Source organism: Paralichthys olivaceus, chromosome 20 (genome assembly GCF_024713975.1).
Source record: "Paralichthys olivaceus isolate ysfri-2021 chromosome 20, ASM2471397v2, whole genome shotgun sequence".
Classification (NCBI taxonomy): Eukaryota; Metazoa; Chordata; class Actinopteri; order Pleuronectiformes; family Paralichthyidae; genus Paralichthys; species Paralichthys olivaceus.
The window spans coordinates 18,749,048-18,765,429 of record NC_091112.1 but is presented as its reverse complement, the minus strand read 5'-3'; the positions used below and the strand labels follow the sequence as shown (position 1 = coordinate 18,765,429).

At 42.3% G+C, this 16,382-nt stretch overlaps 2 protein-coding genes across 3 annotated transcripts; one reads left to right on the top strand and one right to left on the bottom strand.

Annotated features, from left to right (window-relative positions):
• Positions 1-4,747: 4,747 nt before the first annotated feature.
• oxsm (3-oxoacyl-ACP synthase, mitochondrial) lies at positions 4,748-7,807 on the bottom strand. 2 transcript variants are annotated; one of them, XM_020090619.2, is made up of 4 exons: positions 7,690-7,807; positions 7,472-7,587; positions 6,364-7,390; positions 4,884-5,792 (listed from the first exon to the last, which is right to left on the bottom strand). In XM_020090619.2, the coding sequence occupies exons 3-4, from the start codon at positions 7,353-7,355 to the stop codon at positions 5,390-5,392; spliced, it is 1,395 nt and encodes a 464-aa protein (XP_019946178.2). In that variant the 5' UTR covers positions 7,356-7,390; positions 7,472-7,587; positions 7,690-7,807; the 3' UTR covers positions 4,884-5,389. The 2 variants fall into 2 exon arrangements, with proteins under 2 accessions (XP_069372113.1, XP_019946178.2); XM_069516012.1 differs by lacking the exon at positions 7,690-7,807 and having other exon boundaries at positions 4,748-5,792; positions 6,364-7,511.
• On the top strand, positions 7,709-16,315 carry ngly1 (N-glycanase 1). The gene is made up of 12 exons (XM_020090617.2): positions 7,709-7,907; positions 8,902-9,016; positions 9,816-10,067; positions 10,747-10,909; positions 11,022-11,241; positions 11,464-11,585; positions 11,806-11,951; positions 12,455-12,565; positions 12,645-12,830; positions 14,163-14,348; positions 15,146-15,323; positions 15,423-16,315. Exons 1-12 carry the CDS (start codon positions 7,807-7,809, stop codon positions 15,596-15,598), a joined length of 1,956 nt encoding a protein of 651 aa, XP_019946176.2. The 5' UTR covers positions 7,709-7,806; the 3' UTR covers positions 15,599-16,315.
• Positions 16,316-16,382: the final 67 nt, after the last annotated feature.

Here is a 16,382-nt window from a genome sequence, read left to right as displayed (position 1 = left end):
AGGAAGGAGATATTATTCCAATCTGAAAATATATATCTTACATTAATGAAACAGATAAACTACTGGGTCTTATCTGTATCTGACATATATCATTTAAACATGTCTATATTTCTTCTTTCCTTCCTCAAACTATATTATTCTTTGTGATTAGTACATTCTTTTATCTTATCTTTATGTCGAGGAGATAGGAAGCATTTCACAGCACGTTGTTCTGTGTATGGTTGGTGTATGTGACAATTAAAATAAATATTCTGAACTGGAGTATCAATGAAATAGTTTAAGGGGGGGGTCATGTATAATAGACGTCAACATTTTTAAGTATAACATAAATCTACCCTCAAAGTTCATACTGTTCAAGGCTGTATGTGTGCATATGAAGTGCTGTTTAGTTCTAAGTGCTTTTCTTTGCCCTCTTCCACCCCTGCACCCATTCGTCGAGCGTAGTTGTGGCTCTGGGTTAAGCTTGAAGTGCTGGTCAGCTCCACTCCGTCCCACCACGAGCCCTGGAGGCAGATTTGTTCTAATGGGGGAGGGAGACTCTCTTCTCATTCACCTCTTCACTGAAATGTCAACATGAAAATAAATATGACTCCCTCGATCCGCTTGATGTCCCTCCTCTGGCCGCATGTTCCCGGCCTCCCTCTAATCCTCCCCTGCCGTCCTGCGTGTCCCAGAGCTCACCCCGCCTCCCTCTAATCCTCCCCTGCCATCCTGCGTGTCCCAGAGCTCACCCCCCCTCCCGAGTCCTCTGACTCCCTGCACCCCGCATACACTGGAGCCCACCACTCCAAGCTGCACTTTATCGTCATCCATTCCACCCTCATCCACACTTACTATTGGAGACTCAAATATGAGATACGTTAGGAAGAAAATCTCTTGCTTTTCAGGCCCTAAAGTGGATGTCATTACGGACAAGGGCGGCTGTGGCTGAGGGGGTAGAGCAGTCGTCCTCCAACCTTCGAATACCAGCCTGTGCCGAAGTGTCTTTGGGAAAGATGCTGAACTTTCATTTCAACTTCCATCCTTCTGCAGATGGCACTCGTAACTCTCTTTTTATCTCAATGAACTCTGTTAACTCAGTACTCTTAAGAACTGCATCAATGACCTCAAGCTCATGCTGGATGACCCAAAGCTTTGTCAGACTGAAGTAATGATGATTGGCCCTGATTCAGTTAACACCAATACAGCTAAACATCTGGGCTCTCTATCTTACAATATCAATCAAAACGGACAAAACCTCAACATACTCTTTTATGACAAACAAACATGTTAATAAAGTTGTCCAGTCATTTTTTCTGCTACTCAATTTTACCCAAAGGTAATCTCAACATTGTGGTACAATAAATAAATAAATAAATAAAACAAATGGAGATGGGGAAAAACAAGATGGGACCTGGACCATGTTAAATATTTTTTCCCAAAGATGGTTTCTGTTGTTTTAGGTAACACTTATCACACTGATGTATGTTCATGTTCATGTTTCTGATAAGTTTGGTTTTAATTTGTTATTTAATGCTATGAAAAAATTGGGTATAAAGTCTGACAAATGAGAAATCAATACCATGGCTTCTCTCCAAAACTGACAGATAAAATGTTTCTGTAGACGTTTGAGTTCACTCTGCTGCTCTACCATTTCGATTTACATCACCTGCAGCAGCCATGACACCACCTCCTCCGAGCATCTTAGATACAATTGGATCATGAGCAGATCCACTCCTTCTCCACACTTTTCTTTTAATTCTGTGTGGTAGATTATTATAAAGTCCAGAACACTCTGTCCCAACGCTTGTGTGGTTCAGCTTTTGACTTTTTATTGAATTCTAATGTGTCCTTCAGATTCTTTCTACTGATGACTGGTTGTTGGTTTGCCCTCCTCAGTATATTAACGCTCTCAAAGGCTCTTTTGAATTAGGCTTTTTCTTCACAGCTCTCACAAAGACTCTGTCATCAGCTGCTGCTGCTGTTGTTGCTGAACCTGTTCGATGTCTGTTGCTCAGAACACCACCTATTTATCTCTTTTTGTTGTACTGGCTATGCCTGTTGTTTGTGCAATGGCTCTGATCGATTTTCTCTCTTTTCTCTGCTTCAAAATGGTTTGTTTTTCTCTCATAGTCATCTCTCTGCACCTCATGATTGTTTATCCTCGTAAACCACAGCACAGTCGTCACAGGTAAAACCCAAAGCTAAAACCAAGACCAATATTTTTGAATACTTCAGTGGGTTCGAATAAAAGGTGCTGTGTCCTCATTTGTCGAACACATCTCAATGTTAACACAAGGAAATAAAAGCAACATCTCTGAACTCATCTATGATTCATCTTTTGGTCTTAAACCTAAATGTCGTCGGTGTGCAACAGAAAAAATATCCAGCAAAAGTTCTAAAGGCGGCTGCATATATACATATATGATTTACTGTAATCCGATCTGTGTTTTACTCACAGGCTCTAAAAATCTTCATGGGGCAATAGAAAATCACATTCTCAACCATCATACCTGCAGGGAAAATCAGCCTACAAATTGGTACTTGATGTCCCCTTAATCATTGCACGTCTCCCCCAGGAAGCCAGAAAAGAACTGTGTCTCTTCTCCCATATAAAGCTGCAGAATAATTGTCGTTGAAACTTTGCACAAAGGTAATAGTCTAGAAAACTGTCTTCTCCCTTCAGGGACTGTTTACCCCATTACTTCTGTTTCAACCTTGACATAATGGCCCTTTGTCCCCAGTTAACCTCTCTTACTCATCCACTCTGCTTCAGTGATACCCTGTTGTGTTCTTACTGCTGACAGAAAAAGGCCACAACAGGCTGGACCCAAGGGAGAGCAAATGCAAAATGAAAATTCACTCATTTTCTACTCTCCACTATGCCGATGAAGTAGTGGGTGAAGTGAGCGATAGCTGCAATGCGAGTTCTTGCGAGACGAGATCAGTGAGATCGCTGCAGTTACTTCAATTGTAGTGGATTTGGCTGCAACGCTGTTTACCCCTGAGACTCCAAAAGTGTTTTGTCAACTCAAACACGTCACTCACCCCGCCATTAACACAGTGGTGAGCAGATAATGAGTGTGTTTTCCTTTTTCAGTGAACAATCCCTTTAAAGTCAGCTGCACACGCTGATCCCACTGCAATAACCTGCTTTCTGTGATCTGGGTACCGACTGAGAGTGTAAATACACTGCCTCAAAAATTAAGGGAACACTTAATTGTCACAGTGTTACACTGACTCAGTGTTAGGAAGCACAAGTGATTGTGAATCAGTTTCAGTTGCTTTGGTGTAAATGAAAGTGGCCACAGGTGCAATGGAGAGGCAAAAGCAAGACAAACCCCAAATAGGGAATGGTTTTGTGGTGTCTACAGACAACTGCTCTCTCCTAGAATAGAACCAGTCAGCATCCTTGCCGACTGATTCTTCTCTAGCTTTGTGTTCTGCTGGTGTCCCTTTCAGTACTGGTAGCATGGGGCGGTACCATTGGTTGTCCAGCTCCTCCAGGATGGCACGTCCCGACATCGTCTAGTGGTACCTCACAGCCCAGCACCATGCAGCTCAATTGGCATTTGCCAAGAAATCCTCCGAGTGTTTGTCAGACCGTACGCTGGTGCGGTGGGCCTGGGTTCCTCCTGGTGCAGGACAATGCCTCATGTGGCCAGAGTGTGTAGGCAGTTCCTGGATGATGAAAGCATTGATGCCATTGACCGGCCCTCACATTTCCCTGAACTAAATCCTATTGAGCACCTGTGGGACGTTATGTATCGATGCATCCGACACGACCAAGTACCGCAACAGACTGTCCAGGAGCTCAATGATGCCCTGATCCAGGTCTGGGAGGAGATCCCCCAGGACCCCATCTGCCGACTCATCAGAAGCAGGCCCAGATGTTCTCTGGCGTGCATTCAGGCACGACGAGGCCATATGATTTTCAGTGTGGTTTTGAATCCAGCTTTCAATGGGTTGATGATTTTGGTTTTCATTGACCGTTGTTATGTCATTTTGCTCAAATTATACAATGAGTAAAGATTATCAACTTGAAAAATTCGTTCATCAAGATCTTATGTGTGATCTAAGAGTTCCCTTACTTTGTTGGATATCCTAGGTTGGATATAGGAAGCCAACAGCATGCAATTAACCGTTACTCTCTTCTTAACACGATCATTTATATCAACCTTTTTCTATGATCACTCATTTCCTCTCCATTTACTCTAATGACTATAATAGCCTCCGGTGTCTCCTCAGAGCACCCTGACATTTCATGATTGCTCCAAAGTCAGACAACGATAAAATGAACAGTATTATCCACTAAATGGCTAATGTTGATGGAAGTGCAATTAGAAACAAAATAAGTGACTCGCTGTGAGCCAGCACCATCTGCTGGTACCAAGCACAAACTTATCCCACCAATGGTGTAGCAGTTTCTTTTAATGGTCAAATAATACTTGTCGTAACTGGACCTTTTACGATCATGTAAGATTGATCCATTTCCAAACAGGGCCATATTATTTTTAGAAACAATCTTATTTAAGTTTTTCTCTGGTTTATATCTTTGTAAATTGTATATTTTTGGACCATACAACATAACTGAAAATGTCCCATTTGGTTTGTGAAATAGTTTAGAGCATTTCCCTTACAGACAAAACAAAGGAATCAATAACAGACAGATTAATCTGCTCAATGAAATTTGATAAGTTGGACCCTGAACGCCTCCCCTGGAGCCTTGCTCAAGGGCACCACAGCAGCAGTAATGAGTGAGATACTCTCCCAATCCAGATAGATTTATTTATCCAGTCACAAACTGTATAAACTGGCGAGCAGAGCAATAAGCAAGCCACAGCACCCACATTTTTGGTTTTCATGCCAAACTGAAATACAGCTTCTACAGACAGAGACCATACTTCTTCTACTACATGAGGTTTTAATCATGTTCACTACATTTAAATTACAAACCGCAAATATAAAAACATAATATTGTTTTAAAGTTTTGCTCAGAATTTGTCATCAATTTAAAGCTTTTCATCGAATTTTCAGGGGTAAAAAGTATCTGAACTTAATTGAATTCACATTATCAGTTCACAAGAGTTTTCCACAAACTACCAGTGGCATGTCTGATGAATACTGGAACGGGACTGGGAACTGTTGAGTTTCTCTATAAATGTTAAGGTCTTGACCTTAATATGTTTTAATTTGTCCCTTAAGATTGAACTGCATTGAATACCTTTTATTCAATACCTGTGGATTTTTTTGTGTGAAGCACTTTGTAACATTGTTTAGATAAGAGCTATACAAATAAAGTTATTATTATATTATTATTCAGTCACTGAAACTCTATCACAACAGAGCTTAAGAAAAGGAACACACGTGATTTCTGATAAAAAAGTCAATGATCAGTCTCAGAGTGTCCTCAGATGCTGGCGAGACACAGTGAGGCGTTGGTGCCACCAAATCCAAATGAGTTTGTAAGGGCGACCCGTCTGCCCTGAGTCCGCCATGGCTGCGCTGTGCAGGGAACATAATTCAGGTCAAACTCTGGCTCAGTGCGATCCAGGTTGAGAGTCGGGGGCAGGACCCCATGGTAGCAGGCCAGTGCGGTGAACGCTGCCTCCATGGCCCCCGCAGCCCCAAGCAGGTGTCCAGTAGCTCCTTTGGTAGAGGAGACGGCCAAGCTCTCGACACTTTGCTGGAAGAGTCTTTTGATGGCTGCATTTTCAGCCGCGTCGCCCAACGGCGTGGACGTAGCGTGAGCATTCACGTATGTTACATCTGCCGGGGAGACGCCAGCATCTCTGAGTGCTGCAGACATGCACCTATGGAGACAGTGGTCAGACAGTTAGAGGGCAATTCAAGAAATGAAAAATGAATTCTCAAGAAAAGCCTAATAGAAACAAACAATCAGACAGGTTACATGACCAGATGTCTACATCTTTATTTGGAGGTGATAATAAAATCTTAAGAACAATTCCTCCTACAGGGGTTGTCCTCAAAACTACAGTGCATGAGAGTTGAGGTGGGAAGTCAGTCTGTAAACTGTATTGATGCTCACAAACGACAGACTAGGGAATTATTATTTTACCATTCCTCTCTTTGCAGTGTCGCAGTGGTCCCTTCCCTCAGCAATTGAAGATGCACTTTGTTTCACTTACATTTCTGTTAATTGTCTCATGACTCCTCAGATTAAACTCGCAACCTCTTGTGAGTGGGGTGCTGACCCCCAGTTTAGGTTCTGCAAATAAACTTTTGTGTGATAATCAAGTTTTTATTGAATATTTAAAATGATTTTATTATTTTAAATTATATATATATATATTTTTAAATATATTTGCTCTTACATTAGACAAAGAAAAACTATATGGTTCTGAAAACCCTAAAATGAGTCACCTGAATGCCCCATCCCCATCTGCAGTGGGTGCAGTGATGTGGCTGGCGTCCCCTGAGAGTCCATAGCCCAGGACCTCTGCGTAGATCCTGGCTCCCCTCTTCATTGCATGGTCCAGCTCCTCCAGCAGGAGCACAGCAGCTCCTTCACCCATCACAAAGCCCTCTCTCTCTGGGTGAAAGGGTCTCGATGCCAGCACAGGGTTGTCATTCCATTTGGTGGCGAGGGCACGTGCCCTGGCAAACCCAGCTATTGACAGAGGCCCTATGCAGGATTCTGTTCCCCCTGTAACCATAGCATCCGCATCCCCGTGAGCAATGAACCTGGAGGCATCACCAATGGCGTGTGCACCTGTGGTGCATGCTGTGGACACAGCATGATTAGGACCCTTTAATCTGTGTTTGATACTTATATGGCCAGCGGCCATGTTGACAAGGATGCGGGGCACAAAGAAGGGGCTCACTCTGTTGTAGCCCTTATCCTGGAAGACAGCTGAGGTGCGAGCAATCTCATCCAGTGCCACCATGCCCATGCCAACGGCCACCCCAGTGCTGAGCTGTTCCTCTGGGGACTTGGGGTACCAGCCAGAGTCCTCCAGAGCGAGCTGAGCAGCTCCCAGGGCCATCACAGTAGCTGGGGACATGCTGTTGATCTCCCCGCGAGAGGCAAACCTCTCCACGTTAAACTGACCCTCTTCAGTCCCTCTGGTTACCAGAGCGGCCACTTTACAGGGAACCGTCTTGTACTCCTCAGAGTCCAGAGCAACAATCCCACTGTGGGCTTTAATCAGATTGTCCCAGGGCAGAGCAGTCCCTGTGCCCAGAGGACACACCAACCCTACCCCGGTGATCACAACCCTCCTCCTCCTCTGCTGCTGTCCTGAGCTGTGTCGTCTGGAGGGTTGGTTTGGACAAACAGAGGAGCTCTTGTGAAGAAGTGCCCTCATGGTGTGTGGTCTCAGTTTGGTCCAACAGGACAGAGGCAGGGCGGACATGTTGTCGTCTCTGTCAGGACAGTTCGTCTTCAGCTCTGGTTTAAATATGAGAGAAACTCATTCACAAAACTAAAGCTGAAATATGCGGATCAACACAACTCACGTTTGCTACTGACCGACACTGCACCGCTTCAGTCACTGTGGAAACATCCATATGACAGGACAACCAGGGCAGCCGTCAGTCTGCCTGTGACTTTGAATCGTCGGCAACCCTCTTGAACTTGTATATTTTCTATATGAAATCAAGTGAGACACAAAAGTATTTAATTCAAATCAATTATAGAGGAAAATGATGAGACAAACAATTATAAGCAATAGTTTAAAATCTACAAACGTGCAGGCATTGATGGGGCAGCTTCACCGAGGACCCACAACATCAAGTTAGCAGCTAGTGTTAGCGTTAGCTGTCACAGTCCAAAACTGGACGGACCGGTGTGTGGAGGAAGTAGCGATGTCTGTGTCCCCGGCTGTCACCACACTGTGTGAGAATTCCAACGAAGTCTTCCTGGACGTCGCCAAGTTGTTGCTTACATATGCGGACAACATTATACGGTAAAGCTGTGAGCTCCCCGGCGGGTCAGTGGAGATGTGTCATGCTAAGCTGAGGCTGTGATAGAGGGGGTTCTGCACATTCCACACATGAAGCTAGCTAACATCATTCCCTGGCTGTCAGTCTGAATGCCTTGTAAGGTCAGATGTACCTGTGTGCTGGTGTTCCGCCAAACTCTGTGAAACAAATGAGCACTTGCACTTTGCCCCCCCCATGTCTTGACACTGTTAATGGATAGACGCCCTTTCTCTTCATCCTTCCTACATCACTTCGTTTTCTGGCTAATTCGGCAAAGCGATAGTTACGAGAAAGCAGATATAAGATGTGTAACATGTCAATAATCAACACCCTGAGTCTTTTAACATTAGTGGTCGCACTTGCTCTTTTGAGTAGAGTCGATGTTTTCAGCAAAATGTCTGATTTTGTTCAGTGGTATTTAAAGGTACAGTGTGTAGAGTTTAGTGATATCTAGTGTTGAAGTTGCATGTTGCAGCTGAACACCCCTCACCTCACCCTCTCCTTCCAAGCATGAAAAAGAACCTGTGGTAGCTTCAGTTGTCATAAAAACTCAAAAGGTGTTTAGTTAGTCCAGTCTGGACTAATGTAAAAAACATGGCGGCCTCCGTAGAGAGGGTCCCCTCAATGTAAATATAAAGTATTTAAATATAAAGGACCTTTTCTGGGGTGAAGACAACTACAATTCATACAATTTAGATGAAATTAAACATCATGAGAATTATTCTACATTCAATTTCTGCCAATAGATCCCTTTCACCTAAATCTTACACACTGGCAAATAGGTAACGCAGGATAGTGCTGACAATAACAGACGCACGTATTCATGTAAATACTCCACCTACAATGTGTGCGTGTATTGTCTATTAAATGATTGCATCACTTGCTGGTTTGTAAAAAATGACATTTCTCTAAAGCCGAAGAGGAATAAAAGGTGTTTCCTGAAAAGCCTTGAAAACAAATGATGCCACCTCCCCACAGGAATCCAAATGAGGAAAAGTACAGGTCGATCCGCATAGGAAATCCTACTTTCTCCACAAAGCTGCTGCCCGTCAAAGGAGCTGTGGAATGTCTCTTTGAGATGGGATTTGAGGAGGTAAGAACCTGCCTGGTTGCTACAGAAGTTAAAATCAAGATATCCTGTTGTATTGCTTTGATGCCTAGGGTCTAATTGATCACCCATGGCCTAACTGAATAACTTAGACCCCAGTCAGACCTGGTATTACATCCATCCTGACTGAACCCCTCACAAGTGGTTAATGCTAAGTACAAGTCTAAACACCCAAATGTGTCCTGAATGCGTCCTATGATCCAATTATTCAGATCATAGTTGGACTTGTTCTGGGGTGCATGTGGCCACATTCTTTTCACTGTGTGAACGCAAATAGGCCCTGGGCCACATATGAAGGACCGCCTACTCAGCTGACACCCTCTGACCGGCTACAGTTTCTTAATGAACCAAATGTATTTTTTACACTTCTCTGTTGCATGCACTGATTTGCTTGTGGCAAATCAAAACTGATCTCCGCATAATGATTGATACGTTTCTTAAATTGATCAAATCTTTCTTAAAGATTCAGTCAGCCCCTCATGACTCCTTTCTGTCTCATTCTGTCTCCCACTCACTTGCTTGTGCAGACACACACACACACACGTTCCAACAAAAACACAGTGACATTGGACACATCTGTATATTCAGACTGGGTAGTCTGCAAACCTAAATGACAGGTTGTGATTATTTGCATATAGACTGGGAAAGTGAGATCACAGGAGACACATTGTTCAGGTGTGAACAGACAAATTTAGCGCTAACCACTTGTGGTAGGATCTCACAGGACGGATGTTATTGGAAGGTCTGAGCAGAGCCTAATACACCCAGTTGCACCTTTTTTCAGGCTGAGACCCACCTGGTGTTCCCCAAGTCTGCATCAGTGGAACAGCTGAAGCTCATCAGGGAATCCATAGCAGCAGAGAGGTATCAGAGGCTACAAGGAGGACAGCCTGTCCAACCCAGAGCTCAGGTTGCTGCAGCCTCAGCACCAGAGAGCCTTGCTGCTGTTGCTGCTGTTGCTGCTGCTACTACTCCTACTGCACCTACTGCACCCAGTCAACCGATTTTACCACCTCCATCACAGCCATCATCCCTGGTAAATATGTGCCCAGTCCCTTTAAATAACAGAGGCTTTGACTGCTTTCAGCTGCAGTATCATCACAACAGAGGCTGAACAAACCAACTCTCATATATCCATTTTTGATAAGAAATGAGAATATGCAAATGTCAGGGACATTTTGTTACAAGCTCCAGTGAATGCAATGCAGGATTCCAGATAAGGAAAAGACAGTGATATGACTTTGCAGCTTGTCCAAGCCCTGTTCCGTATGCATTGGTAAATGGATCAGTGAATGAAAAAGATTTCATTGTCTGGTATTTGGATTAATCACCATTGTAGTATGTTATAAAGAGCATCTTAAACACCATACTGTAAATGTGAAAATCATGATGGAGTACATTCATTTATTTAGTAGCTCTTTTTTTACGAAGTATATGGTAACAAGGATATTTGACTTTCATATGCCATACATTTAACACTTGCTGATTCTTCTAGAAATGTGCTCATGTCAGTAAGATTAGATATTATTCCATAAATTACATTGCCACTTTAATTCTTTGTGCTTTCTTGCTTTTCACTTATAATTTTATATTGGAATGGCTTTTTTTAAATAACTTGTTCTTTACATCTCTGAAGAACAACTACCGTAAATATACATGAGTGATTTTGATTATTCATCTTGGTTGGTGAATGATGTTTCCTTGTCTTGTGTCAGGAGAACAGTATGAGCTTCTTCGTGACTCTCCAGTCAAACTTCCAACATGTGATGATGTATGAAAACCCTGAGCTGCTGCAGAAAGCTCTGAGTCACATCCCTCACCAGCAGCTGTCATCTGCTGCTCAACACAAGCTGAAGGAGGCTAAAGATGCTGATTCGGGTGAAGTCCCCTCACTCATTTATTTAGAGCAATCAGTTATACTCTACATCTTTATCTTACTGTTTACACATATAATCAGAGAGGCTAAAATGACATGCTGTCCTGTTCGTAGATTGTAAAATTGGAATAGAAGACTTCCTGGTGCTGGAGTTACTCAGGTGGTTCAAGCAGGAATTCTTCTCCTGGGTGGACAGTTTGCCCTGCAGCCGCTGTGGAGGTCCCACAAAGAACGCCAGCGCCCTCAGTCCCAGCACTGATGACCTGCGCTGGGGAGCTCAGCGAGTGGAGAACCATTACTGTCAGCGCTGTCAGCTCTCCACAAGATTCCCTAGGTGAGGTTGTTTAGGACAACTTTTTAAGGTTAAAATTAATATTAGGTTGCAGAATGACATTGTGTGATTTCTTCCTCAGAATTTATTTTGTAGTAATTCACTGTCAACACATTTTAAAATGGCAAAAAATTATGTTTCCTGTAAACAGGAATAGAGTATGAATGGATTTGAACACAACGCAGAATATACTGTAATTTATTGCTTGCATGTTTTCTCTACCAGGTACAACAATCCAGAGAAGCTGCTGGAAACCAGGAGGGGGCGCTGTGGGGAGTGGGCAAACTGTTTCACCCTGTGCTGCAGAGCCATTGGCTTGGAAGCCAGGTATATCTGGGACAGTACAGGTATGTACATGACTGACTGTTGTGGCTCTTGCATCACTTATTAGATTAAACCAAAAGTTTATTTATACAGAGAAATGTGTAACCCTCACAGAATGTGTTGATAAAGAGTCCTCCCAGATTCCTCCCATATATTCTTTACTTATTTTATGAACCACAAAGATGAGTTTGAGTGTTTCGTTAGGACCTGCCTGGATGAATTAAAGGTTCTGTGTTATTTCAGACCACGTGTGGACAGAGATCTACTCAGTCGCTCAGCGTCGTTGGCTGCACTGTGACTCGTGTGAGAATGTCTGTGACAAGCCTCTACTTTATGAGGTTGGCTGGGGGAAGAAACTGGCCTACGTTCTGGCTTTCTCTAAGGATCAGGTCAGAGAAATTGATGCAAACTGCTATTACTACATTATTACAACACCATCTAGCTCGCCCTGACTGGAACTCAATATATATATTGAGTAAACCTCCATATTTACTTCCTCTAAGCCTTCTTCGCTGCCTTTATTGGTCAATTGCTTAACACGTTGATGTGGTTTGCAGATCAATGTGTGTCATTGGCAGGAATCTGTTAGTGTGTCTACATGTGTATCTTCATGCACTTGCAAATGGTCACACAGTTGGATGGCAGATGGTTTGAGTATAGAATAACTTGCTCTATTTATGTATGAAGGTATTTTATACAGGGATTGGAATGGAGTCTTATCACAGAATACTGTGAATATGTTGATACTAAATATCAGTGCAAAACATGCTTTTCATTTCTTTAAAATATCCTATTCATTTTTTGTCCGATTGACTGATCACTGGATGTTGTTGTTCAGCATTTATTCTCTTATAGGGTCCTGTACTTACATGTGTGTGTGTTTGAGATGCAGGTGGTGGATGTGACGTGGAGATATTCCTGCAAACATCCAGAGGTTTTGTCGAGAAGGACCCGTGTTCAAGAGGCGTGGTTGCTTCACACCATTAACGGGCTCAACGACTCAGTAAGTCATAACCCTCCTGACCATGTATTTAAAAGTATTCCTGTGGTGACTCTGCTGTAAGCCACCTTCTGTCTGCTAGAGGCAACAGGTCCTGAGTCCAGGCAGGAAGAAGGACCTGACGGAGAGGCTGCTTGTTGAGCTGGTGGAGTTTATTTCCCCAAAGAAGCCGAAACAAGGAGAGCTGGGAGGACGCAACTCAGGCTCTATGGCCTGGAGGATAGCAAGGGGGGAGACCAGAGTGGCTGAGCCAGAGTCTTCAACACAGGTATAGTATATCCTATACATTATGTTGCTATGGATCTTACAATACTCAGCTATATGTATCAATTTTCAATCGACCTCCTCCCAACTGTAATATAAACAGGCCATAAAAATATATAAAAGAAAATTTGGCCTTGAATCGGTATTGTGCTTTCAATATGTATTCACAATATATGCATGATTATATCCCATGGTCAGGCGTTGGGAAAGAAGTGTGGTACACCCTCGCAGCCAGTATATCACAGGGCCAACAACCATTCACTTTCAAACCTGCAATCAATTTGAGTGTCCAATTAATCTAACCCGACATGAACTTTGGAAGAAAGACAGAAAAATATAAATATTTCTTTTGGCCTTATACTCTGGGAGGAAACCAGAGTACATGTACAGAAAAGCTCCACTGGGATTTAAACCGGGAACCTTCTTGTTGTGAGATTACGGTGCTAATCACTGCACAACCAAGCCAACCCTATGTGATTATCATAGGGCTATGATTTCTATTATTAACACTTGGTAACAGTCCAATTGGTTATTATAACATTTTACCTGGTAACTGCAAAGATTTTATAAAAGAATATGGTCACTAAAAATAGGTCTAGACTGGTTGTAAACAGAAAACAAGGTGAACTGTGGAATCTTACCCTAAACTTTCTTTTGTAAACATCCAACAGATGTTACAGACCCACTTCCTGTTTTCATTTGCACTGAGGGGTTGTTACAAACACTTCAAGTTGGCCTCCAAGTGGTGGTAGATTGTGGCAATATAAGGGTGCTTTCCTTTAATTAAATGAAAATTGCATGAATTACATATTGCTGAATTCACTTGCTGTGGGTGGCACAGCATGTGACCAACGTGCATGCTGATACTCATGCAGCAACAATTTACAAAAATCCTCTTAACACCTCACACTCAGTTTTTTGGTACAGACTCTCTAGTTGGCTGCACACAGAGAAGCCTGTGGTCGCCAGTCAAATCCATGGATTTTAGTGGTAATATATGCCCAGTTGACAACTGTTGTTATGTTCAGTTTTTTTTTTTTTCAGTCTGGAAGTTAATATTTGCTGTTCCGTTGTATTGCGTTCTACTGAATGGTGTTCCCTTATATTTACTCTATCACAACTGATATAATGACTTTGGGTGGACACTGAGTGAAGGAGTTTCAGCTCGAACTAAACACAAAATCAATAAATAAGGAATCAAACAACTTTATGAAACACTGAATAAAAACATTTTTATAAAAAAAAATTCTATTTAATAGTGTAATATGTCCAAGGTTGATGGTTGAATTGCTTGATGTCAGATGACAGTGTGTGCATCTGTGTGTGTTTTTCTCAGGCTGTAGGTTACGTGTTTACTCCCACTGAGAAAGAGAAGAGTGACCGGTTGCTGCACGTGTGCTACAGTGCCACCAAAGACCAGTACTGTCGACTGTCCAACAGCTCTGAGGTAGTTCAGGGTTGGGATCAGTGTGTGTGGAGGAAGGAGTCGGTCTTCAGAATGGTGGAAAATGACTGGCAGATGGTATGATCATTAACAAAGTTTTCATTTCAGATATTTATTTCCTATATTCTATGATTTGTAATAATAAAAGTATTCTTAATCATTTCAAGGTGGGGGACTTTTGAAAATAGTGTTGGCTTCAAATGTAGCCACTCTAATTTCAATTCAAGCCAACTCAGCCACAGTTTTGTTTTATTCCTTCAGTGACAATAATAAAGTATATAGTATAATTAAATTAAAGAGGAATTCAGTAATGACGTGTGAACATTTTTTGTGTGTGTTGAAAGTGATATTTCTAGATTAATCACATATTAACTCAGTCTCAAAACAAGTCCTGAAAGCTGCAACTCAGCTCATCAAGCCTAATCTATAACTCTTTAAGAGCACTGCACTAATTAAGAATCAGTTCAGCAAAACACATGTGACAAAGTGGAAAACAATCTTGCCCAGAGCCTAAAGTAATCGATGAGCTTGTTTTATTATGCCTCAAGTCCAAAACCCAAAAAATACACTGTAATGACGGTAAATAAAAGAAACTATGCAAAATGTCAGTTCAGTCTCATTACCAGTGAAAAGAGGGTAAAACATCAGCATCAAACAAGCACTTACTCACACAAGATGCTTCTGGCAGCTGTTGTCTTGAAACATAAATATAATTTATTTTGACTATGACTAAGATATGGAATATATTACAAATATCTCGTTTAAAATAAGCATACTACTGTAAACTTCTAAGGGAATACTGGGGGTGAGAATAAACTGTGGACTGATGTGTCTTCATGCAGCTCTATCTGACCTAATTGTATTTCTTTGGTAAGGTGTACATGGCTCGAACAGAAGGCTCCTCTGTGGGACGAATGAGCTGGAAGTTTGATTTTGCTGCAGTGGGAATGAAGATAAAGTCTGTCTCGATCAGAACCATCAGCCAGACCTTCCACACGGGGAAAGTCTGCTGGTCCTTGCAGTCAGGCCAGGCTACTACAGAATTCTCTGGAGGTACAGTCATGCAGTAAATCCTCAGATAAAGTTATCACAATGTTCCTCTATGACAACATCACCTCCCCTCGATTTGCTCTCCTGTGTTTGAACCATCAGATGGGAAAATGCAGTCGTTCCCCAGTTTGTCCGGCTCGTCAGACTTCTTGGTTGTAGCAGAACTCAGCGGTGGAGAAGGGGAGGTATCGTGGCAGCACTCTCAGCTGTTCAGACAGAGCCTGAAGGAGTCAGAAGTGTCTTCGTTTGAAATCCTCATCCACCTAGAAGATGCCTAACGGTTTATATACTCAACAAAACTGGACCTATAATACTTTTTCACTCTTTGCTGCTCTGATGAGTTCAGTGGTAACTGTTTGAATTATAGTTAGAGCTCTAAAATTTTAAATCTAAATCAGTACAATGGGTGTCTGCCTACAGGGATTGACAGCAACAGCTTGGGCTATCACAGATTATGCACATTTTAATCTTTGAAATGCCTAAAACTCTATAGCTGTTTTCCGACATGAACTCTTTAAAATGTCCACATAATTGGGTCTGGACCGAAAAGTCCAAAGGCTCATACATTTGCATTCTCACACTGCGCCCCTCTGGAGAATGTTGGGAGATTCTTCTGAGTTCAGTTTGTCTGCAAGCAGCTTATGAGAGACATTGATTCTGAGATAGACTTGTAAAGAATTTTGACCATGAAGCCATGGAGATTTGTAACCTTTCTGTCTGTAATTTGTGATTTGGGGACAGATGTCACACAGCAAACCATGTGTTGAAAACCCTCATCAGCTCAGGTATCGCCAGTTCTCCTGTTAGAAATCATGTGGAGTGTGTTACTATTCACACAATATGTGTTATTGTCTTTACAGTGCTATGGTTTTGTTATATCTCATGGATAATTGTGTGCGTAATGAAGAATGAAGCAGATCGCTGTTATTATTGGTGTAATGCAAATAATCGTTGTTAGGAAATTGTCTGCTGGTATAATAAAGATATTTTTTGCAGTCTGGTGTTTGAATCGCACTGAAGCTGTCACATCCACAGACTATAACATCACACCACACGGTCTGG

Coding starts and splice junctions, on each gene's coding strand:
- ngly1 (XM_020090617.2), top strand. CDS start 7,807: ATGTCTGTGTCCCCGGCTGTCACCACACTGTGTGAGAATTCCAACGAA. Junction 10,068..10,746: donor CATCACAGCCATCATCCCTG/GTAAATATGTGC, acceptor GTCTTGTGTCAG/GAGAACAGTATGAGCTTCTT. Junction 11,242..11,463: donor CTCTCCACAAGATTCCCTAG/GTGAGGTTGTTT, acceptor TTTCTCTACCAG/GTACAACAATCCAGAGAAGC.
- oxsm (XM_020090619.2), bottom strand. CDS start 7,355: ATGTCCGCCCTGCCTCTGTCCTGTTGGACCAAACTGAGACCACACACC. Junction 5,793..6,363: donor GATGGGGATGGGGCATTCAG/GTGACTCATTTT, acceptor CTGTCTCCATAG/GTGCATGTCTGCAGCACTCA.